We start from the raw sequence: 25,621 nt of genomic DNA, 5'->3' as shown, positions 1-25,621 counted from the left end.
TATATATATATATATATATTAATTAAATTAATTAAATTAAAAAAACACACAGTCAACTCAAAACCTTATACTATACATACACCTATACTATATACGTGAGGATGATTCATAATTTAGCCATACAAGTTAAAATTTCGCTAATATTTATTAAGTTCAGTTTGCGAATTATGCGTTTTTAAATTTATCACAGAAACAATCCTTATTCATTTATATAAAGTATCAACAGATAGCTCGGAAATCTCAATGAAAGAATTATGGGTAATAAAAAAAAATTTCATATAATTATAACTTCTGTGGGTAGTAACCTAACTTCTATTATGTTTATGATATAATCTTGGGATGATAAATATTCGATATAATGTTTTCTTTGCAATAATTACTTTGCATATTTTTTGTTTTGCAAGATAATACTACAATAATTAGGAAAACTGAACCTTTAATATATAATATCAATATATATAATATAACTTAATATATAATATCCCTTAAATATATTAATTCTATGTAATAGTTTAACGGATTAGGCAGTCACTGATAATAGGAATATATTGTAAAAATTTATTATGTATACTTAGCACCAGTTATGGAGTTGAGGTAAAAAAATATATTTTTAGTACAGAACTGTAGTTATCGAGCAAAACATTCTAAAAAATTGACAAAAGAACAATTTTTTTGATAGAATTAATACGCTTATATTACTAAAATGTGCTTGCTTTTAAAACGAAATGTTATTGCATTGAAATCATTAAACTGATTTTAATGCGCAGGAAAATATGTATAGTTAGTAAATTAACAAACAAAAAAAGAGTAAATAAATTAATAAAACTATAGAAATAAAAAAGTAAGTAAAAATGAGACTACATGCATTGTTAAACTTTTAGTTTTAACACCAAAAATAGTGTAATTATGTTAATAACTCCAAAAGTTTTTGCAGTATACTTAGATTTAATATGTGATGCAAGGAGTTGATATGAGATGCATTACTTTTCGAAACATTTTGTTAGTATCTTTGTCACTAATAAATAGGTTGAACTATTTTTTCATATACGTCATGGCATTTAAATTTATTTTAAATGAATTTTGAATTTCAAATGAACCATTTTTTTGTGGTACGTGTTACAATTTAGAAGACTATTTCTAAGGATTTAAAAAAATGACATTTTTAAACTAAATAGACAATATAAAGGCGTTTAAGTATGTTAGGAAACCTTTTTAGTATGAATCATGAAACTGCATATACTATTTGAAATTACTCTCTAATTCAAACATATCGTTTCAAATTTCTGATGTAATTTTAAAACTATCAATTTAAAAGAAGTAGGAACCACACTAATGCATCTTTGCATAAAACAAATTACTTAAACTGAAATCACTACATGAAAAAAAAATCTTTGAAACTTCCAATATTTTACGTATTAATATTTCCCTTGTTTAGAATAGTGAATCATTTTAGTTTTATACGTTATTTTTTATGCTTATCATAAATATTGATTCTTTTTTTTTTCGCTTCAAATTTTGATTCTCTTAAGTTTCTAGTTTTTTTTATGAATAATATTTAACACCCAAAAAGAAAACTAGAAGTCTAGACTTGTAGTTCAGCATAACATATAATAATGCATAAATGCATACGTTATAAGTCTATATCACAAAAAAAACCATTCTGGATGTAATATCCTAACATTACAGAATTTAATTTATTTGTTAGTATAAATTCAAAAAATCATATTCCTTTGTTCTGGAAAAGTTCAATATATGATCCCTTAAGCAACAAAAACTTATTTCTGAAAGTTTTTGATCATTGATTTTCTGCAAATACGAGCAAACGGGAAATTAAATTCTAGAGCTCACTCTCAATTATTGCTCATAGAATGATAGCGTCTTAAAGAAAAATATTCGGTAATTAAGGATCTAAGAAAGACAGAATATTTTGATAGAAGCTAAAGTAGCTGGAAAAAAATAGCTGTCGGATATGCGCAAGAGGCGTTAATTCACCGTTACAAACGTTTTTAATTTTGTTTGAAACACCCATTTTAATATGTATCGAAGAAGTTTAATCTAATGAAAGGCTCCTAATTGAGATTTGAATAATTGAAGCGATAAGTTTAGAAGTAGGAATAATTGAAACAAAAAAGCTTTCTGTTTTTTCGTAACAAATATTTCGTAACAGGAAAAAAGTAATCAAAATTACTGAGAGGAATTATAAAAAATTAATCAAGAGATAAAATTGACGTTAGAAAAATAAACAAAATATGAATTCTAGTTTTACGAAAAGAGTTTTAAACTCAGTTGAATCAAACAAATTAATAAATTGTGTTGTGTATTTATAAAGTGTTTAAGCTTTTACAATTTTGTTTATGCTTTAACCTTCTCAAGTGCGAGGGTCAAAAATTGTAAGACTTACTTTATGATCCTTTTATTTCCACGTCTATAAAAATTAACCTCTAATGATCTCTAATTAATTTTGTTTAAATAAACTGTACTCAGATAAATTTCTCGAGATAGATGCATAAGAAAAAAATACAATAACTATAATTTTTGCCATTTAAAAAACTTGTGTACACTGTTAAAAATTCCAAACCACGTTGAACCAAAAATTGGTATTCATTTGCTGGTTACTTAAATTGAAGTTATATTTTACCATATTGTGGTATTTCACTAGTTCTAAATATCAGTAAAAGTTTGTACCAAAAGTAGGTGTTTTGAAGTAACAAGACGCCTATTTTAATTTTTCTTCTTTTATAAAAACAGAGAAAGGTTGCCCCATTATTAGGCATTTTTAAAGCACTCAAATGCAGGCCAAGTTTGCTATTTACTGTAACAAAACTATTTACCGTAAGCATGTTATTTTATGGCATACCTCAAACCATTTTATACCCCAAAACAAATTTAAAATGGAAACATAAAAGAAATTAACTTTAATTAATGCAAATAAAACATTGACCTATTGAAATAAGTTAATACTGGTTAAATACTGGTTAAAGATTTACCCAGTTTTTTTACAATGTAGTATTTTCTCTTATCACTACTCATAATGTACTCGCATATTTTAGTGGTTCTAGATAGAATTGAACATAATAAAACCTAGGATAGTAAAATTCCAAAATCCTTTGGTTTCTTTTTAAGTAAAAAGAAACCAAAACTTTACTAATTTTTCAGCATTGCAAATTAAAATTAAATCATCAAAGTAAATTTATTTGTCAAAAAATTCGAAAGGTACACTGAGAGTATAAAAAGTATGGTTAAAAGCGCCAAAATATGGTAAAATGTATCTTGTTTCTGACTCAATGGAAACATCCAAAATCTCGGAATTTTTACCGTTGATAACAGTTTTGGTAAAATTAACAGTAAAATATAGTTCTATATTATGCAATAAAATTTGGCAAATGTCGTAATAAAATTATACTCATTGTTCAAGATTATGGAATAAATTATTTTGTATTCAGAACAATATTCAAATTTCAATAAACAAAGAAAATTAAAATGCAATATTTTTTTTTCTTTTAAAATTACTATTTTTTTTCATTTACAAAGAAACTACATATTTAAAACGAATGTTTCAACGAAACAAATATTTCATGAATACTTTATGGAATAATACACTTCGAAATTAAATTATTCAGATACTATGTATCTTTAATACTGCAAAATACTTGAGTTAAAACTCATCTACATAATAATATGCGATAAACAGGATAATCAATCATTCTAAATGATTTTAATATTCTTTGGAACTTCGTATCTATTATGAAAATTTAATTATATGTAAATCTCGTAATTTGATGCTTGTATAGCTGAATCACTAAGTTAAAATAATCCTAATTGAAATAAAAATGTATCTAAACATTGGCAAAAATAATTGTAATTTTTTTAAAGTAAATGATCATCGAAATTGTATTTGAAAGCAGAAACTCGCTTTTCAGAGGTAAGTTTTAATTTTATTATTATTTTTTTCAGTAAGTTCCAGCAGACCCAGAAGAGGAGATTTTATAACAACAAACAAGTAAAATATTTTCTATTTTTATAGTAATTTTAATCTAAATTTTAGTCAAGATAAACGGCCATTTAGAAAGTTTGGTAAGTTTTTATTTTAATTCTGTTTCCAGAGCCTATTTATAGATTTCCCACTTTAAAGACACGGATGCTTATTTTAATTTAATAATCCAACAGATTTTGAAGCTACGTATACTGAACATTCATCTGTACTGTTATCGATCAGCAAATAATTTAACTAAATCATAAAAATGAATTCTAGTAAAGTTAAACAATTTTAGCAAACTGTTAAAAATAGATTTCAGTAAATTGTTAAATAAACGAATATCGATCCATTTCTCGAATTAGAACTTCGAAGTATGAATGTTAGCTTAAAATTAAAACGCTATTTAAATTTTTCAAATGGTATTCCATCCTAATGCGCAGTAAAATTAAACTCGTCTTTGGATTGATGGATTCGTATCTTTGTAATTTCTCGGATTTATTTGGGTGCATATTTTTAGAATGCTTTAGAATAATTTCTTGATTTTAGAATAATTTCTAGGGGGCGTGTTTTGAGAAAATTTATATCAAATGTGCAAACTGACGAATTATGTATTTGAAAACTAAAACGACGAAATTTTCTTCTAACCAAAATGTAGTTTTTCATGCTATGCATTATTAACCTATGATTTGCATATTGACTTTTTCAAACATTTATAAAAACTTATAGTGTATGAATAAAAACAAAATAGTGGATCAGTTCTATGTCACTGAGCTTTAGGATCTCGCTCCAAAATGATGCCGTTCAAAACCAACTGAAAAGTTTAACCCCATTTCCATCTTCAGAGAAGAATGGCGATATTCTTACCTTCTCTTTTTGTAGGGAATAAACGATTTTGTGTAGAATTCAAATGTTTTGAAATCTAACTTTTCGTTTTGACACTAAATATTTCCCAACGCTGCACCGACAATATTTTGTGCGATTTTTTCATCAAAATGAAAATTCATATAAAACAGGCATTTAGAAATAGAGAATTTAATTGGTGCATTTAAAGTAGAATAGTTAAACCAAATCCAGTCAGAATGTTTCCTAAATTAGAAAAAATCGTTTATTGTATTTCATCATTCATTATGATTTTAACTTTTCTATTGTAGCTCAAATTTCTGAAAAAGATATTCAAAATAGTGATTTATGTGAAAGTTATGAATTGAAACAAACGAAAAATCAACCCTTAAATGATTTATCACCGTTTACTGTCAAACGATAAACTTCTCAAAAGTTGAAGAAATGTGCAACGGACTCCAAGAACCCCGTGTCGTGAAACAGACCCTATGTACTAAGTTTACTTTTCTAATTTCTAACTTTTGACTGAATAACTGCGACTGTAGCTAGGTAATTTTTAACTAGAAGCATATACTCCATTCATATTTTCAACATCGCCTTATCAATTCCGCCAAATCTTATCATTTTGTTATTGTGCCATAATATGCCATATTGTGCCATAATATGCCATAATATGCCACATTGTGCCATAATATGCCGTATTATGCCATATGTGCCATAATGTGTCATATAATGTGCCGTATTATTTTATTTATTTCTTTTTTAATCTTTAAAAAATTTTGGTTTTGGTTAAAATATTTTAATAATTTTGTACTCATAATTTCAGGTTTCGTACTTAGCTGCAGAGGTAAAAGATGTTTGGAAAATGTAGCCCTTAACAACATAAAATTAGTTCAATGTCGCTCTTCTCAAAAAAGTGTTTCGAGTGCTGATGCGTCTTGTGAGCTTAAAAAGTGCTAAAATGGGTAAGCAGAATGCACCCCGCTGTACAAAAACCACGAACCAATACCGTATCCCTATACCTCTCGAACCTTTGAAAGATGGTCATAGTATGGAACCCAAAGAAAGAACTTTCCTGGAAGCTGCTGAAAGAGGAGATCGTCCAACTATGGTTCGATGTTTACAAAAGCCCAACCCAGTAAATGTGAATTGTACTAACATACTTGGGCGAAGCGCGATTCAGATTGCAGTGGACAACGAAAATGTCGAAATAGTTGAGCTTCTATTGCAACAAGAGAGCGTCAAGATTGGAGACGCTCTCTTGTACGCAATTAGAGAAGGTGTTTATAAAATTGTTGAAATGCTGATAAACCATCCGAGCATTACAAGTGAGATGCTTGCTAATGATTGGGCAAAAACTCGCCAACCAGGCGAAGAGAGCTCTGATTACTCCCCTGATATATCTCCTATTATCCTTGCTGCCCATTGTAATCAGTTTGAAATTCTGCAGTTGTTGCTATCTAGAGGTGCAGTCATTGAAAAACCCCATCCTCTGTCATGTTCATGTCAAAAATGTCATGAAGGAATGCATACAGACAGTTTACGCTATTCTTTAAGAAGAATTCATACTTATAAAGCCCTTGCAAGTCCTGCTTGGATGTCTTTGACGAGTGAAGATCCCATTCTGACAGCATTTAAAGTAAGATTATGTTTACTTATCATTTCTATAAAATTACACTACTTTTCGCACCTAATTTTAAGAAATAAATCAATAATATTAAAAGGGCTTCAAAATAATATAACTAGTTAGTGACCACGAAGAGAGGAGAGAGGGCTAGGGAACTACCCTTGCGTCAGAAAGGCTCTGGGTTCGAATCCCGGGCAAGGCATGGATGTTCTGTCCTCAGTACTATCTGTCCTTACTGTGGGAGCAACGTTGATCCACCTAATATGGTGCCCCTGAAAGAGTGGCCAACAAATCTGCCTTTCAGGTGCCTGTATGACCTAGGTCATTATCCAGGTGGGCATTGGAAAAAAAATTACCACACAGTTAGTAAAAAGCACAAAAATGAAAAGTAAACTTAATAAAATAAATCGTTTTTATATCATGTGCAAAGATATGATGATAAAAATTACCAAATTTTGTCACATTTTATAAAACTATTTTTTTTTGTTGTTAATTTTACAAAATCACTACCTAAGCTCTTCGGTAAAAATCACCCAGGTTTTTGGCTTTACCATAGGGATATAGATGCGATAAATTTTACTACATTCTGGTAACTTTTACCATACTTCTTCTCTCAGTTTATAATAGGGTGTAATTTGAAAATTTTTAATAATTGGTGCTAATTAAAATTATTTACGTAAATTTTAATAATTCGAGTAAACTCTGATGCCACTTATTTTTATCGATCTATTATAACTAGTGTAAATTAAAGTGTAGTGTAATTTATATTATAATATAAGTGTGACTAACATTATTTGGTCTAATCTATATTTTACAGGACTGAATCCTTATTCATAACGTTAGTAATTGACTGCAGATATACTTTAAACTATATTCAAAAACTATTTTAATAAATGCAAAATTTGTAATTTATGAAACCACGTTATTTTAACTGCTTTGTGCAGTACATATAAAAGGATTAAAAATCTAGATAAAAGAGGCATAAATACTTCTTGGTTAGTGAAAGATTCAGAAACTTTTCTGAAATACATCATCGCGGAATATTATAACGGAGGAAAACAAATAACGAAATTAATGCATTGAGCTCGCAACTGAAATTCTTCAACAGTACCGTATTTCACCTCTCTGGGCATTTAGTGGTATGTTAACGAACAAAATAAATTTTGTTATTTTAATGATAGGCTGCCAAAACACTTCAGTTGAAAAGCAATTTTCTCGCTGGTGTAAAATTTGTGCCACTAATGCTATTAGACGAAACGTTTACCTACAGTTCTGAAAACCCGAAAAATAAATCATGGCTCAATCGATTGAAAGATTTATATTTACCTTCTACTTTTGAACAGATTCCTTTCATTATTTTAACTTAGTTGTTGTAGTAAAGTTATGTTATTGTGTATGATAAGATGAAGCTCTAAAATGGTATCATGATTATTTTAACCTGGGGAAAAAATGTAATTTCCATATCTTTTCGAATATAACATTTGCACTGTAAAAAATTCCAAATTTATTCGCGGTAAAAAATACTGGCTCTCTGAATCCTTAAAATTCCTCTTACTTTAAAATCGATTTTTATAGTAAACCTTTATACCGTAATTTAAGTGGTAAGATTTATTTATTTACCGTGATTTTACAGTGGATATTGATGCATAAATGACTGTATATCAGAATTTTGCTCCGCATAATTTAACTGTTAAAGTGGATTTTAAAGTTAAAAAAAATACTAGCAATCTAAGTGTGAATACTTTTCACCGTAATTTGATCATTGTGCTAATTATTTCAAGAAACTCAAATTCAAAAACGAAACCTCAAACAATTTATTTTTGTTAATTGAGCATTTTCTATATTAATTTTAATCTATAGTGCGCGCACCCCTTACCGTCAGGCTAACCGTAGGTAGTAGTTTTTTATGTCTTATTATATCGACTTTGAGAGTCGATCTTTTACAAATTTTTATGTTGTATTTTTAGACCCTTTTGGTCAGTTGTATAATTTTAGCCTTTAACTTCATGTTTTTTCCTTTTATCAATTGTCCCTTATAATCTTTTTATTATTTTTCCTGTATTTTAAACTTCAAATTTTCAAATCATCAGTTTTCGGTCATGAGGTTTGACCAAAAATATTTTTCATGGTGCTTGCACAAATTCCATTATATTTTGACAGCTCTCACATGGTAAATTCTGCGGCTCACATGGTAGATTTCGTTAATTTTATTAAATTTCAAATATCTATAAGGATCCGTTGGCCAATTTATGAACTTTAATTAAGTTTTTTTTCTCGAATTTTTTATATATTTTATTGTAAACATCAATCAAGATGTTTAACTCCACCTGTTAGTTAATAGTCGGAATAATCACAACTATTATACATGTAAATCGTTTAATTCTAGAGGTGAATTTGTTACTTTTGTAATTTTGCCCGATTACCTCCGGGCTGTTGCCAAAATAGTACTATTTTTTTCTTGTTTTTAAATAAATGCCACGGAGGGGCTTCGCCGGGACTCTCGGCCAGTGCGTGTGCCAGATACTCTCTTTCCACCTCCGCCTGTGCGGGAGACTGTCCAACACCTCCTAGAATAAGGAAGGCCTCAGCACGGATCAAATTAGTAGTCCGATGTGACGAAGTTAACTGCGCAGTTGATGAAAAATAAGAAAGATGTCATTACGTTCGGGGTACTAAGCTGCGCAGTGGTTGAAAATACGAAATATGTCATTACGTTTGGACTACTAAAGGATATTTATGGTAACCCGTGCAGAGGCCTACTCTTTTCTAGGAGGTATTGGACTGTCACGGCGACAAGTTGAAAATTTTTCCGGCATACCCATATATGGGGGGGGGTAGGGGACCTAATTAACCTAACCGTAGGCAGTTTTTGAGGTTTTCCTCTCCATGTAACGCAAACGCTGGTTAATTCCATCAAAAATACCTCCTCGAAGGCAAATTTCTCCCAATATTTGATACAGGAGTTCCCTTATCTTATGGATTAGGTTCGAAATCACAAGACTACGGAGTTGAACATTAGTAGTCGTAAACCCCGAAAATTGAGTCAGTTCTTCAACGATGGTTATAAAATTAAATCGATAGTATGGTCACCAACCACAGTGCTGACTTCCTCAGTGGTAGACGATCACCCTAAGCTCGGCTTCGGAGTTGAGCATTAGTAGTCGTAAACTCACAATTGGGTCAGCTTTTCAACGAAGGTTATAAAATAAAATAAGATCTATGGTATCGTGGTGGCTCAGGGGATAGAGCGTTCGCCTCTCAATGAGGTGAACCGGTTACGAATAACAGTGGTGGCCGGTCGATGCGAATTCTCACCCGTCTCGCACTTACCACTGTGCTGATGTGAAATATCCTCAGTGGTAGATGTATCATGGGTTAGAGTCCCCTTGCCTTCAGGCGAACCGTAAGAGGTTTCCCGGAGTTTTCCTATCTATGTAACGCAAATGCTGGTTAATTCCGTCAAAAAGTCCTCCACGAAGACAATTTCTCCCAATACTTGAAACAGGAGTTCCCTTGTATTCCGGATTGAGTTCAAAATTACAAAGCTACGGTGATGAACGTTAGTAGTCGTAAAGACAGAAATTGTGTCCCTGTTCAAAGACGGTTACAAAATAAAATAAAATCGATTGAATGAGAGCCTTGGTGGCTCAGGGAATGGCGGTTTGCCTTCCAATGAGGTGACGGGTTCGAATCCCAGCAATGGCTTTTAAATACGAATTCCGAACTCGTCTCCCACCGACCACTGTGTTGACGTAAAATATCCGCAGTAGTAAATGGATCATGGGTCAGAGTCCCCTTGCCATCAGGCTAACCGTGGGAGGGTACAAGGCAACGGAATTGAACATTGATAGCTGTGAGCTTAAAATTGGGTGGGCTATTTAACGACGGTTATAAAATAAAATAAAATATCTCGTAGGCACAGTGAGCAGAAAAAAATCGGACCACCCTGAAAAACTTTTGATCTAATGATTGGATATTTACGTTCTAGAACTCAATCTTATGTTTCTAAGGGGTGACCTCAAATATGCTAGATAATAAGTGCAGACGATATTTTAAGATACGAAACCAGACACAAAAACGTACTTTTACTGAAGAAAAATACCTTTTTTTCACGGATTCAGATTTCTGACCTCCAAAATATAGGGGGTAGCCGTTAATATATTAAGATTAAAATTAATATTTGTAATACTTTAAAGAGTACAATATTACAATTCTATAATTATTTTATTTCATAAGAAATTTATCGATAAAATGACAATCATTGTAATTATTTTTTTTTAGTATAACTATAAATCATACACATGTAATACATATGACATAATACATACTTAAATGCATGTGAATAAGAATTAGTACCTAAATATATTTTCATTTCAAGTCTTGTTAGTTTGAATCAAAGATTTCAATTGTAACTTTTTAATATTGCAAATTTCCAACCCTTTAAGTTTGTTTAAGCATTTAATAGAATTTTTTTTTTAAAAATCGAGTTGCACGCATATATTCCCCTCAAGACTTCTTTGAATTACGTTTATTTCTAATCAAATTCAAATCGATGTTTGACATATTACTTATATAAAACATTTCCCAATATTAAACACTTGTGTGAATTGAGCCCCAAAAAGTTTATGAAACCCTATATTTTCCACCGAGAAAGTTTTTGATTTATTTATTTCTTCACAAAGAAATATATAGAAATTATGATTATATTTTTTAAATATAATTTAAAATAACAAATATTATTTCTAACATTTAAAACATGAAGTATTTATAAAATTCGAAAGCTCAAAATGGCAGAAACGAAATTATCATTTGAGCCAGACAATAATTTTTAGTTTTGTGCATGTATGTGACATTTCCTCTATATTCTACTCTCCCTACTTTATATTTCCAAATGCAAATACTTTCAGAATTTTAAACAAACTAAGATTTCTGAGCAAAACTGAAAAAGAAAAACCACTCTTGGCATGTCTTTTAGCTTGCTTATCGCTGCCTTGAGAATTGGTGCACCTGTTATGGCAAATAAGAGTCTAAGCCAAGGATCACGCAGACATAAAGACGAAAAGAATTTTCCACAAAGGATATCAACTAATGCTATTTCAGAGGCGAAGATTATTAAGATTTAATGATTTCTATCATGAATGAAAAACTTTGTTTTTCAGAGAATATGGCATATTTCCTTTCATCGTATGAATAATGATCATCTTAACTAGTAGGAAGTTTTATGTACTAGAATTATGAGCGATTAAAAATGCATATCTTGATTTAAATTGACATGTAAGTTGTTCGTAACCAACAAAAAATATATTGAGAATAAAGAAGCAACTTAATAAATACGGGTAGGTTATAAAATGGTTAGGAGGATATGTGATTTCAAGGAAAGTTTCTAGTTCAAGAAAACGGAATTAAATACGATTACCCAGCTGTCACGGTTACGGTTAGAGAGACAGATTTTCAAAACTTTCCAATGGATGAACTTACTGTTTTTCGCTGATACCTGATTCCTACAGAGAAAACCCTAAATTTTGTTGGGGCTCTTTTGCCGAGTCAGCGAACTGGCCTTGCAGGTTCTGGGTTCGAATCCCGATCGAAGCATAGATGTTCTTTCATTCGCTGCTCCATCTGTCTTTACTGAGGGAGCAACGTTTGCCCACCCAATATGATGACCCTGAAAGAGTGGCGAAAAAATCTGCCCTTCAGATGCCTGTATGACGAAAGGTCATTCCCCAAGTGGTCAATGGAAAAAAAATTGGAGCTATTTTTACCATGAAAAACGGTAACCTTAGGCTTATACGGAAGCAACGTGTCATTATTTCTGCTTTAATAAACGTGTTTTGAAGGTGGTAGGAAGAAAGAAAGCAACCCAATGACATGAATACTGCACATCTTGCTTTCTCTAACTTTGTTTAGTGTTGTCACCATTCCTGCTTAGATAGCATTCTAACTGCAGTTTAAATGAGACATTTATAGGAAGATAGATACCATTAAATATGATCAATCAGTAAAATCAATTGTCAAATCTAAATCCTGGGCTAATATTCAAAACAGCTGGAAAATATTGCACCACTAATCTCGTAGAGAAGTGGTGGCAAACTTCAGACTAAAAGCAAACCACGACTGCTTGGTAGAACATTTTAATAGGATAGATATCCTCACAACGAATATATGACACATCCGCAAAAGGTTGATCATTTCTTGCGAGTCTAGGTGTAGATCAAGAGTTTTAGAGGCTTGGTGAAATTGCCAAATAATATTAGAGAGAAATAGAATACTTGAAGAAAACCTAATGATTTGAATGCTGCGCAGCTTGCTTTCTTTAACCCTGTTTAATATCGCCATCTGTTAAAATTACCGTACTTTATGGTAAAGACATTTTTGGTTTTAAAAAAAAGGGGAAAACACATCATTTTTATTATCAAAATAAAACCAAATTATATTAAACCAAATTTATCCTATTCATTTGGCAATTTTTCCGTTTATATGGCAACGATTTATAGGAAAAATTGTGGTTTTCAAAATTTCTTATTATCACACATTTAGTAAAAATTACAAACTGAAAAGTAAATTTAATCGAATGAATAGTTTTTATTGCCGTGTGTATCATGATAAAAATTACCAAATTTAACCGCATTTACCAAATTTTGTCACATTTTATGAAACCATATTCTTCTGTCAATTTTACAAAACCATTACCAAAGCGTTTCTGTAAAAAATACCCGACTTTCCGGTTTTTCCATTAGGCCATAAACACTGTAAGTTTTACCACATTTGATTTTCGCTTCAAATTCGAAATTTGGAAATAAAGTAAACTAAGTAGGGGTAAAAAAATATTCTTATAAACAAAAACTATTTAAGAAATATGTTATTTTTATTTTTGCATCGCTGCAAACAATTACTCTTATAATGTATAGTATATATTTCTGAGTAATTGTTGGGAGAAACAATCTCTGGTAAAATCACCATAATGCATGATAAAATATTTCTGGTAAAAAAATGTACTGCATTTAAATTATTCATTTGGTAAATTTCCCGCTTATATGGTAATGATTTACCGAAAATTCTGGTTTCCATAATTATAGTTCTTATTACCACACATTTAATAACAAATTCAAAACTGAAAAGTAAATTTCGCCGAATAAATGACTTTTATGGTATGCTCTAAGGTATATCATAAAATTACCAAATTTTACCATATTTATCAAATTTTAACACTTATTATAAGACAAAAAATGTATTGCTTATTTTTTCAAAATCATTACTCAATTAGTTTGATAAAAATTACAGCTCCTTTTGGTGATCTCATAGAGCCAGAAACATTGTAAATTTTACCATATTCTGGTAGTTTCAACCATACTTTTTTTCTCAGAGTCGCTATTCTGAAATATGTTATTTAGATTTTATGTTTAATATTCGACGATACTCAAGAAACAAACAGACAAATTTTTATTAAATTTTAGCAAGTTTCTGTATATTGATGTTCTTTATCGCTAATTTGAAGTCAAATTTATTCCAATTTTAAGAGAGTTGCTTTAAAATTTTATCAAATTTACTGTAAGAAATTATCGGATTATTTTAGACAGACGTCTTATTTGTTTATTTTTAATTTTTAGTTGTCGCATTGACTTTAACCCCGTTAATTAAGGAATCATACTTTTTTTAATTTTAATCATTTTTAACATTTTTTTATCTTAGCCTAACAGATATGAGTTTTGGAAACTTTACAAGAACTGACTCTCTGTACAAGATTAAGAGAATTACTATCTTAAAAAAGTTCTAAATGTTTTAGAACTTAACAAGGAAATTTTATTGATTAAAAAAGTTAATATTTTTATATATATATATACATATTTGATATAGTTGAAGAGGAAGAAGATGATTGATGCCTTTCCAATTGTTCATATTTTATTCCAGAATAATATGGGCTATAAATGATATATTAAACAACATAAACTGCTTAAATGAAGAAACAAATTGTAATAAATAAAATAAATATTTCATTTTAGTACACTATATGGAGGCTCCAAATTAAAAAGGATTCATTTTTTATGAAATATATGAATTAATTAAAAATAATAAATTTTAAAAATCGCTCGGAGGGTGTAGTTGCAGGACTAAGCCCCACAAGACACCTCCGTCCACCAAGAAATCAAAAATGCAAGTCTCATGTGTACGCTAGAATAATTTTCGCCAAGAAAAATTTAAGAATCCATTAATTGGCTATTAATTGGTTTAAACTATTGCCAAGGCTCTTTTTCTTGTTTTACGTTTTCAAATGTGTTGGGGGAAAATAAAGTGCGAGAAATAGTAATGAATTCAAAGCATTAGTATCCATAAAACGGTTTTGATATTTATGCTAATGTGTGAGACAGATGTATGTACAGGGAATCTCTAAAAATTTATTTTATGTGGTTGTGGTATAAAAAGATTACAGATTATATTAATGATTTCATTGATCGAGAAATGGATTAAATAAGATAATAATTTAGTTTTTAAATGATTGGAAAAATTTTATGTTATATTTTAGCACCACAGAGCTTTTTATAGACAGTGGAAATCTTCTCAAATATTTTTCTCGAAAACTGATCCTTAAAAATTCGTACTGTTGTCCAAATTTTTTACATCAACTGCACTTTTCATTACACAATACTTTTTAGTAAAAATAGTAAAAAAGAATATTGTATTTTTATTTAAAGAATTCTTTCCCATAGTTCGAGATTAAGGAAAGAAAATACTTCGAAAAGTATTTTCTCTTCTTGGGTTATTTATATATTTTCCTGACAATCGTGATTATTCTGACAAGCTTGTTTGTCTGAGATTTTCATTACCATAATCCTTTAAGTACAAATCTTGGAACAATAAATCAACTTAACAAGGCATAAAAGCTTCTTTCTTTTTCCTTTCAGTCTACAGAATTTCTGTGATAAACCTTAATAGAAAAAATATGATACGAATAAACCCTAACATCTCGGGTAATAAGTATTAAATCATGGATACTTGTAGAAATATAAAATTGCATATATTTTTAGGGTATTAAAAAGCGTTTATTATCACTTTACTTTGAGAAAAGTAGGGACAAAGCTAACAAAACATGGCAAAATTTACAGTGTTCTTGACTCTATAGGGACACCAGAAAGCACGGTATTTTATACCGAAGCTCTTTATCAATGATTTTTGTAACATTAAAGATTAAAAATTATTTTATAATGAGCTATAAAATTTGGTAAATGTGGTAAAATTTGGTAATTTCATCATGATACCTTAGAGCATGGCATAAAAATAATTTATTCTGCAAAATTTACTTTTCAGTTTTGCATTTGCGCCTAATTGGGTGGTAATAAGAACTATAATTTTGGAAAAGCAGAAATTTCGGTAAATCATAACAAATTGAACAAGAAAGTTACCAAATGCATGGTTTAAGTACCAAAATACCAAATATTTCGGTTTTATTACCAGAATGAGGAATTTTTTATGCCAGAAATGTCTTTACCTTATAACGTGCCGGTGTAATAGTAAAAAATAATTAATTCAAAATATATCTTTTTTCATGAGTATTATAAATATATATGTGACACGTTTTATATTATGTGCCAAAATTTAGTAAATGAGATAAAATTAGCTAATTTTATCATGATACCATAAAGCATGGCATAAAAACCTTTTGTCTGTTGAAATTACTTTTCAGTTTTGTATTTTTTACTAAATGTGTGGTAATAAGAGCTTTAATATTAGAAACCAGAATATCCAATAAACCGTTACCCTATGATCAGAAAAATTACTAAATAAAAGGCTTAAATACAGTAGATTTTTATTTTTATAACTAGAATTATGTTTCTCTTTTTTACCAGAAATGTCATTATTATGCATTACAGTAATTTTATTACAATGTTTCCTCCGAGTAACTCAGTTCTTTTATCGTAAATAATAAAACTCAGGAAACCCGCTTTATATGCTTATGTGCAATTTTTTCTTAAAAAGACTACTGTACTGCCGTGCAATCATAAATACAACGCAAGTTCCTCATGATAGATGTCAAGAAAAATGTTGCTTGACAGCTATTTTCTTTCTATTGCTAATGCTATGAATGCTAAAATAGAACTTCAAAAAATTGATAAAACAAAATTAAATTTTGAAACAGAAACATTTTGCAATAAATAGCTTACCACTCAAAAATGTTAAGTATATTAAAATCTCAATTTTAAATTTTCTTTCGCTTACTTTAATTATGTTATTACACGACAGTGTAAGTGGTCACCCTATACCTAATTGTTTATATATATTTTTGAGACATCCTGAAGAATTCTAGGAATAATCAAACTCAACATATATTTTGCATGTCACGTAGCTCAAAGCTTTCAAAGATAAGTTATGCCGAAAATTGTTTATTTTTTTATTTAGCTGATAAAAGAAAAGGAGGAATAAGCAGTTTTTAATAGCTCTCTTACGGATACAACCAGAGGCTTTTAATAAAGTCAAAGCTGTTCTTTTTCACACTAAATTATGGTTGTTTGAAGCAGCAATTTCCGTTTGCGACAATATCCTTTGTTATATCGACTAAACTGTCGACGCTGTCATTTTATGGCCGGTTACTGATCAATATTCACTTTGCGTAATGACTCTCATACGAATCAATATCTTTAGGGATTGAACTACTCAATTAGAAGAAACCGAAGAGAGATCTTAAGAATGATTTCTTAAAACCAGACTCAATTTAAGTATTCTTTCAATCTTTTAAGAATATCGTAACTACTTTAAAACTGGTAACTTCTGAAACTATCAAAAAATTAAGAACATTTCAGGGAAGGTTTCGTATTACGATNAGTGTTATTTCAGGTTTGCTGGGCGGATCCCGTACTTTGTCGGTATCCTCCTTAGGTTTTGTTGTCGGCAAGATAGTGACGTCATGTGTTGAGTTATGTTGGCTAGAAGAAAAACAGCTGTTTGTAGACATGAGTTGTTTTGACTGCATTTTGCTTTTTCTTCTTCTTTTTTCTTTTCTTTGCTGGTGGTTCTGTATTATTGTTAATATTGATGTCCGTCAGACTCAATTTAAGTATTCTTTCAACCTTTTAAGAAAATCGTAACTACTTTAAAACTGGTAACCTTTGAAACTATCAAAAAATTAAGAACATTTCAGGGAAGGTTTCGTATAACGATTGGAGCTGCCGAAAACGCAAATTAGTAATTTAACTGTTTGACAAGAAGTAGAAACGAAAAATGTTCATAGCTAGACAGGAAAATAAATTAGCAGCTTTATTGAGGTAAATTTAATAGTAAATTCGGGAGTGCACTATATAGAAAATATTTAATTATATCCCACAAAATTGTTGTGTACGCAAGAATAAGCAGATCATATTTTTATAATTGTTTTTGTTTTATAACTTATCGCATTTAATAACAAATATTAAATTTAAATAACATATTTAAATAACAAATGATATTTTAAAATGTCGCCAGTTACTCAACATTTTTACCATAAATGGTAAAAAATTCACCATGCAGTGGATACCATCACACTAAGGGTTCATGGGTCGCAATTCTTCCGAAGAGCTTTGCGAAAGATTTCGGTACAATTAACAATACAAAATAATTTTTTAGCGCGCTGTAAAATTTGATATTTTTGATACCTTAGAGCATATCATAAAAACCATTCATTCAGTAAAATTTATTTTTCAGTTAGGTATTTTTTACTAAATGTGTGGTATTAAGAAATATAATTTTAAAAATCAGAATTTCCAGTAAACCATTACCACATGAAGGGAAATATTACTAAATAATTAGTTTATAAATATAGTTTATAAACAGAAATGTTGGAATTATTTACCAGAATTATGTTGTTTTTTCAGAAATGTCGTTACCATACAGTATGGCAATTTCACCAGATGCTTTTTTCTCCGAGTGTAATAAAAATGTTACATCGTGAATGTAAATAATATGATTAATTTTGATGTAGGAAAGTAGCCGTATTTGATTGGTAGGCTAATCCATTTTTTTATTCACGTCTAGCTCTGTAACCGAGAAGTATTAAATAGGGTGTACAAGCAATAATAAGAATACATAGGGCTCCCACAAAAAAATAAATAAGTAGTAGCAAATATTTTTCAAGAATACTGAAAAATGCTTACATTTTTCTTTAACTTGAGAACTGCGAAGTTATCCAGGGGTATTTTTTGCACTCATATATATTTTCTTTAAATTAAATATTTATTGGTAGTCAAACACATTTAAATTTATCTAAGTTTTGCTACCACTTTAAAAAAATTTCCATACCGCGAAAAGCTTGTTATTCGTGTTTTTAACAAAAATCTATTCAAAAATTTTACATTTGAAGTTAAATAAAACTAAATAAATATATTTCCCTATATTGATTATTTAAAAGAAAAAATTTAAAGACTCTCATTGAAAGTATAATAAGAATAATAAGTTCACACTTAAGTTCAAAACTTAGTTTACTTTTTACAAAATTGTCATAAAAAGGTTTAAAGAATTCTATAGTAAACATTTTCGTTATGCTTGCTAGCTTAAAAAGTTTTTCTCAAATTCAACGTTCTTCCAAAAATGCATTTAAAGTATGTATTTGACAACAAAAAAAATATAAAAAATTATTTTGCAGAAGTAGAATAATTAAAAATCATAACATTAATTTTCGATGCAAACAGATTTAGAAAGGTAATGAACAAAAGTTCAAATAATATAAATCGAAATTTTCATCGAAATTGACTTTCATCACCCAGTCGGATACCATGATAGCCATTTTTTTCGATGGATTTGAGTTTTTGTGTCTCAAAATATTAGAGCTGGCTCGCCGCAATCTGAAAAATATGGTACCAATAGTTTATGCTGGAGAGCAATCGAAAGTTTGAACTTCTTTTCACGCTGCATAGTTCGCTATATCTGGAGAAATTTGTAAACGAATCAAAAAAATTTTGCACACATTTATAAAATTCTTTTTTTAAAAATAATGCAACGTAAAAATAATTCTTGTAGTTATTTATTATTTTTAATTATTTTATTTAATAAGAGTAAAAAATTATGAATTGTAAGGTACGCAAATGTTAACGTTATTTAAAGTAATTTAAAATGACAAATTGCAAAGTTTGAATGAAATCAGTCTTGAGAAATCAAATTTTAAATAAACGACTTTTTTTGAAAATTGTAGAAATCAGAAACTATTCAGCCGATTTCTCTTTAATTTGTTGTTGTGTTATTTAAAAGTTTATAGTCTATTCAAAGTTTTATAACGGTATAAATTTTTCAAATATTAAAACATTTACAAATTAAATATTGCTACCAGAGAAAGCATTTTTTAATCTTTTCTTTCAGAATTTTTCGCTAAGATTAACTATTGCAACAAACATATACTTTCTTAAATGAATTTAATTTAATTTTAAACCTAAATTATTTCCAAAACGAAGATTATTGATTAAGTTCTACCTCAAACTAAGAACTGAGGTATAAAGAATAAATCACGTTATATTGCATTGTTTAATATAAAATACACATGTAGCTTTTGCTGCCTTTGCTTTTGGTATGAAACAGTTATTACTGTTTTTTATGAAAATATGAATGTCTTTCATTTTTTATCCAATAAATCAAAACTATTACAAAATACTTAACGCATTTGTTCTAATAATAAGACATCAACGTGACTTGAAGGAATAACTTTTCCTTAACGCTTGCACAACACAACTTAACATGGAACATTCCTCAAAAAATATTTCTTAAATTTCTATGTGTATAGTTATTTTTTCATTCTATTTATCTTTTACATACACAAGCTCATGCAATTCCGCTTTTTCTCCAAACTAATGTTCCTAATGTGAAAATGAGTTTAAATTACATTTTATAGTTCAGTGAGGGTAAGTTTTTTGTTTGAAATGTTTTGAAAACGAACTTTTCATTTCGAAGCAAAATATTTTCAAAAGCTGCACCGTCTTTGCTTGCTATTGTAACTTTTTCACCTAAATGAAAATTCATGTGAAATACGCATTTGGAAACTTAGAATTTGATTGATGTATTTTAAGCAGAACGACCAAACGAACTAATAGTATTTTATTATTTTTTAAGATTTTTAGCTTTTGTTATTACATTTCGTTTTTCTGATAGAATTATTTAAAATATTAATAAATGAATTATTATGAAATAAAGAATAACGACGTCACGTGAAACTATGAATTGGATCGTTCAATAAGTCAACTGCCAAACGACTGCTTAGTTTTTAAAAATGAAGAAATTTGAAACGCATTCCAAAAACTCCATGTCATGGAAACGATAATATTTAATAGTTTTCAGTAATAGTAAGTTCATTATGGGTTACATTACAGTTCATACAAATTGAATTATTTTAACTAAAACCTCACTTTAATTACATTTAAGAATTCAACGTTTTTCTGATGGAATTCTTTAAACTATTAATCAATGAATTATTATGAAATAAAGAATAACAGCGTCACGTGAAACTATGAATTGGATCGTTCAATAAGTCGACTGCCAAACGATTGCTTAGTTTTTAAAAATGGAGAAATTTGAAGGGCATTCTAAAAACTCCATGTCATGGAAACGATTATATTTAATAGTTCTCAGTTATAGTAAGTTCATTGTGGGCTACATTACAGTTCATACAAATTGAATTATTTTAACTAAAACCTCACTTTAATTACATTTAAGAATTCAACGTTTTTCTGATGGAATTCTTTAAACCATTAAACAATGAATTATTATGAAATAAAAAATAACGACGCCACGTGAAACTATGAATTGGATCTTTCAATAAGTCGACTGTCAAACGATTGCTTAGTTTTTAAAAATGAAAAAATTTGAAGCTTGTTCCAAAAGCTCAATGACGTGGAAATGATGATATTTAATAGTTATCAGTAATAGTAAGTTCATTATTGGTAATATGATGGTTCATACATTTTTAATTATTTGAACTACCTCACTTTAATTACGTTTAAGAATCCAACGTTTGTAGCTAATTTTTCAATGATTTAAAAGTGTTATAGCATTGAGTGAAAAATGTATTGAATAATATCATGCATTTTTTTCCAAAGCTAACATATTATCTTATTATCCTAATTTAATATCTTTTTAGTTAAGGCTAATTTTAAAAAAAAGAGCAAATGATTACAAGGTTAAAAAAACAAATAAGAGCAAACGGTTCTATAAATAACACTTTTTTTGTCAAATAGTTTTCTGAATTTCTCTTTAAAACGATTCTTTTGGAATAAAAATGAACCAAACATTTTAATTAAAAATTGAATTTTGTAATCTGGGCGAAATATAAGTTTTTTACGTCGATCATTTTCATTTCTTATTATTTTCTTTGTCTTTCTTGTTCATATTTATATTTATTATTCTTTAATTTATATTTCCTTCATGAAATATATACTAATGGTGAGCTTCAATAAAAATTTCTATAGTTATTTAAAAGCTTTATTATAAAAAAATAAACTGTGATTTTTTATGACTTTTACTTATTTTTCATGATTTTAAAATTGAATATAACATAAATATATAGTGTGAAATTTATCAAAATCATGCACATAAAAAAACCGAGACTTGACAGTTTTGACAGATATTTTTATTCGTCAAAGAATGAACGATCAAGTAAAAATAAAACTCATTTAAATTAACTTTTTAATCGAAAGAAGAAGAAAAACTAGAAGGCTAAAAGAAGTTTTCAGTCTCATAAATAGATATACCAGTCAAAAATTTAACCTTTTTAGTGGTAAATTATAAGCATAATTTATGATTGCACAGGAATTTATCCGTTAGAGCTCCTGAATTCAAAATAACAGTTATAAGTAGAAGTTAAAGAAATTTAATAAATCAAATAAGAAAGCCAGGAATTTCTATATGAACTTTGAAGAAACAAATATGGAAGTAAGAGCCTCTATAGAAAGGTCCATTAGAGCTTTTGAATTCGAAAAAATAATTACAAGTGGAAGTTATATATTTTTAATGAATCAAGAAAGAAAGCCATGAATTTCTAAGCAAATTTTGAAGAAACAAATATGGAAGTAAGAGCCTCCATAGAAAGATCCATTACAGACCTTGAATTCAAAACAACAGTTACTAGTAGAATCATTTTTAATAAATCAAAAAAGGAAATCCAAAAATGTCTAAACAAATGTTGAGGAAACAACTATGGAACAGATGAGACAAAAAGGCAAATTTTCTATGAAGAGATTTTTCTGCTTTGATGAAATGTCTGAAGTCAGTTTTGAGGTTGCACTGAGCTTTCCAAGCAATCCGGAAAAGATCTCTAGTGGATTTCAGGAAAGAAAAACATGGGATTTCAAAATATTTGATAGCTTCTCAAACATACGACGAAGAATTGATACATTTCAAAAATTCCACAAAATCTACTATTCTACAAATCTTACCCTTTTTATGTAAGAAAATAGTGGACGTGTTATATTTGAAATTTCGTATTTGAAACTTCGTATACTATTCAATTTATTCAAAATAAATTAAATTATATTTATTTGTGAAAGGGAAATGTGATGCTCATCAGGTATTCCTTTTACCAACTCTTGAATTTTTTTAAAAATAAATTATATTTAAATTTTTTTTAACCAACAAACAAAAAGTTATTGATAATGTAGTTTGAAAATATAAAAGTAGTACTTAAGGAAATTGAATAATTTAAAAATATATTAGTTGACATTATTTGTTATATATTTTACATATATGTAGGTGTTTACCAAAGTTTGAGCTTTAAGTCTCATTTTCGTGAATACAACATTAAACTCCAGATTTTTGTAACAGTTTAATGAACTTTAATTCAGCATCTTCCACAATAAAAATGTAGCACTTTGAACTCAAGAAGTGGTTCACAGAACAGAATATCTGCTACACTTTTTTTCTTCTTTTAAGGCTCTACAGCCAAACGTGAGCATTGGTTTGCTGAACAAATCTCTCCTCTGCTCTTAATCTTAGAATTCGAGGGGAAAATTTTTTTCCGGTATTAATTTTTTATTGCTTAATTTTTACTAACTACTTTAGTTACCTCCATGTATTATAAAATAAGTATGTAAACGTTGAATTATACCGCCTTGTGAACTTTAAATGGTAAATTCCATTATTTAAATTTTGTAAAAGAGCCTTGAGTTCAAAAAGTTAACAGCTTCAGTTAATATTTGTCGAATCATGTTGTTGATCCCTGTGAATAATAATAAAAATACTTTTAAGACAAAAGTGGTAGGATATTTGTGCCAAAAAAGCGGATAATTTAGATTACTGACTACCACTTTTTTAAAAAGTCGTATTTAAAGGATATAGAGGAAAAATATAATTCGAAAAGTATAATGGTGAACAAAGACGTCTTTATTTTGTGAATTAAATTCTAATGAAATAATTAAGTTTTACCTGCAGTATGAAAAAATCCAGATCAAATTACGGTAAATAATATTCCAGCATTCAGCATGCCAGTATTTTGTATCGTCAAATCCATTTTTTAAGTAAGATTCTGATGTACTGTAATTTTGATACAGTAACGTTTACAGTAAAATCACTGTGTCACCGTAGCTAAAAAAATTTTACTTTTAAAATTTCGTTTAAAAGTTTTGCAGTAAAATTGGATTTTACGGTCAAATGGGTTTTACGGATGCTGCACTCAGGATGCCAGTACTTTTTACAGTAATTTAATCCAGAATTTTATGCAGTATATTTTTTTTTGAGAAAGGAACATATTCCCAAAATGGAAAATTTTGTGCCTAATAGATTGATTGAATCTCATTAGCCATTTCCCTATTAAGCGACAAAAATAAAACATCGTCAAACAAAACAAAAAGTGCGATATCATAGGACATGCTCAAACATATACAACGCTGGGAAAATTATCTTAATATTTACCGGGATAATATAAAATACACAAAAGTAAGTCAATTTTATAAGCCATCTGTAAATTTTATATCTAGGATTGTTGATTACGATAACAAAATTACAAAATATTTCTTAAAAAAAAGCTATTTCAAGCTTCGTTTTAGGTTCAGAAAGATACAAATATAAAAATTGAAGTGCGTTTCTGTCCATAGTTGTACAGTTCTATGATATTATTTAACACTCCAAAAATTCAGCCAGTAAAAGTTTTAAAGTTCTTTTTTTTAATGTAAGGAATAGATTTCTTAAATTTGAATGGTATTAATCAGCAAATTAAAGGGCTTTAAGGACTTTCTGAACATTTCTATGAATTGACTGAAACATTTTAGTATATATAGTACATAATAAAATATTTTTATATGTGTCTGCATATTTTGCATAATTTTGGCATACTATCAGGATTAAAATATTAAAGGAAGTTCTTTTTTCAATTAATCCCTTAGCATTGATCCTGTCTGTTTCCCAACTTTTAAGTGCAAGCTTTCTTTAAACAGAAGACCAGCTCCCCCCCCCCTGTTTTTCAATCGGAGTTTAGTGCATAGCAAGGAAATTTCCATAAATTTTACCCAGGGTCTCAACACTTGGAGTGTTAAATATAATGATAACATATAAAGATAACAGGATTCTTAATACAATTATATATTACAGCGTAAATTTACCAATACACTTTCGTCAGACAGTAATAAAGCAAATTTTAAAGCAAAACTCTTGCAAATTATAAATATTCATTACATACCAGCATTAAAAGAAAGTCTAATATTATATGAGATATGATAAAATGAATAATTTAAAATCGTTCTAATAATGTTAAGCAAAATATTCCAAAAAAGAAAAGAAAAAACGTTCATCTAAATGAATTTCTTAAGAAATAAAATTGACATTATTTTGTGTTTGAAAAGAATTTTTTGGTGAGAAACAGAGCCTTAAAGCTTTTAAAAGTAAAATATGTGCTATTGAACTCAACTTAATTTACATTTAAAAAATTTTCTTAGTCTAAACGAGCAACAAAGTTTTAGTTTTATGTCTTTCTTTATTTTTATAGCCAAACTTTTAGACATAACACAAGTTTCTACTTTCTTTTAATGCATTTAACAAGTATTGAAATAAAAGTTTTCAGTAAAAGAACGTAGGGAGAAAAAAAATTAATACAATAACTGCAAAGATATCGTGGAAAATCGTTATTTCTTGTTATATAAACAAATGAATAAATGTATTGGTACAATAATTTGCGTCGTTTTCTTGCATTTTTATGATTCCCCTTATGTTAGTGTTTTTGTAAAAAGGCTTCATAAATATTAAAA

The 25,621-nt window shown here is 28.9% G+C and overlaps 1 protein-coding gene across 1 annotated transcript in view; it reads left to right on the top strand.

The window, feature by feature from the left end:
• LOC107437390 (transient-receptor-potential-like protein) overlaps positions 1-25,621 on the top strand; it is a 264,329-nt gene that overhangs the window by 150,771 nt on the left and 87,937 nt on the right. The window contains exons 2-3 of the mRNA XM_071188199.1: positions 3,955-4,000; positions 5,643-6,455. Coding sequence (XP_071044300.1) covers positions 5,748-6,455 — 708 coding nt within the window. The 5' untranslated portion in view covers positions 3,955-4,000; positions 5,643-5,747. The remainder of the gene's footprint in view (positions 1-3,954; positions 4,001-5,642; positions 6,456-25,621) is intronic.

Source organism: Parasteatoda tepidariorum, chromosome X2 (assembly GCF_043381705.1).
Source record: "Parasteatoda tepidariorum isolate YZ-2023 chromosome X2, CAS_Ptep_4.0, whole genome shotgun sequence".
NCBI lineage: Eukaryota > Metazoa > Arthropoda > Arachnida > Araneae > Theridiidae > Parasteatoda > Parasteatoda tepidariorum.
This window is presented reverse-complemented; position numbering and strand designations above follow the sequence as displayed.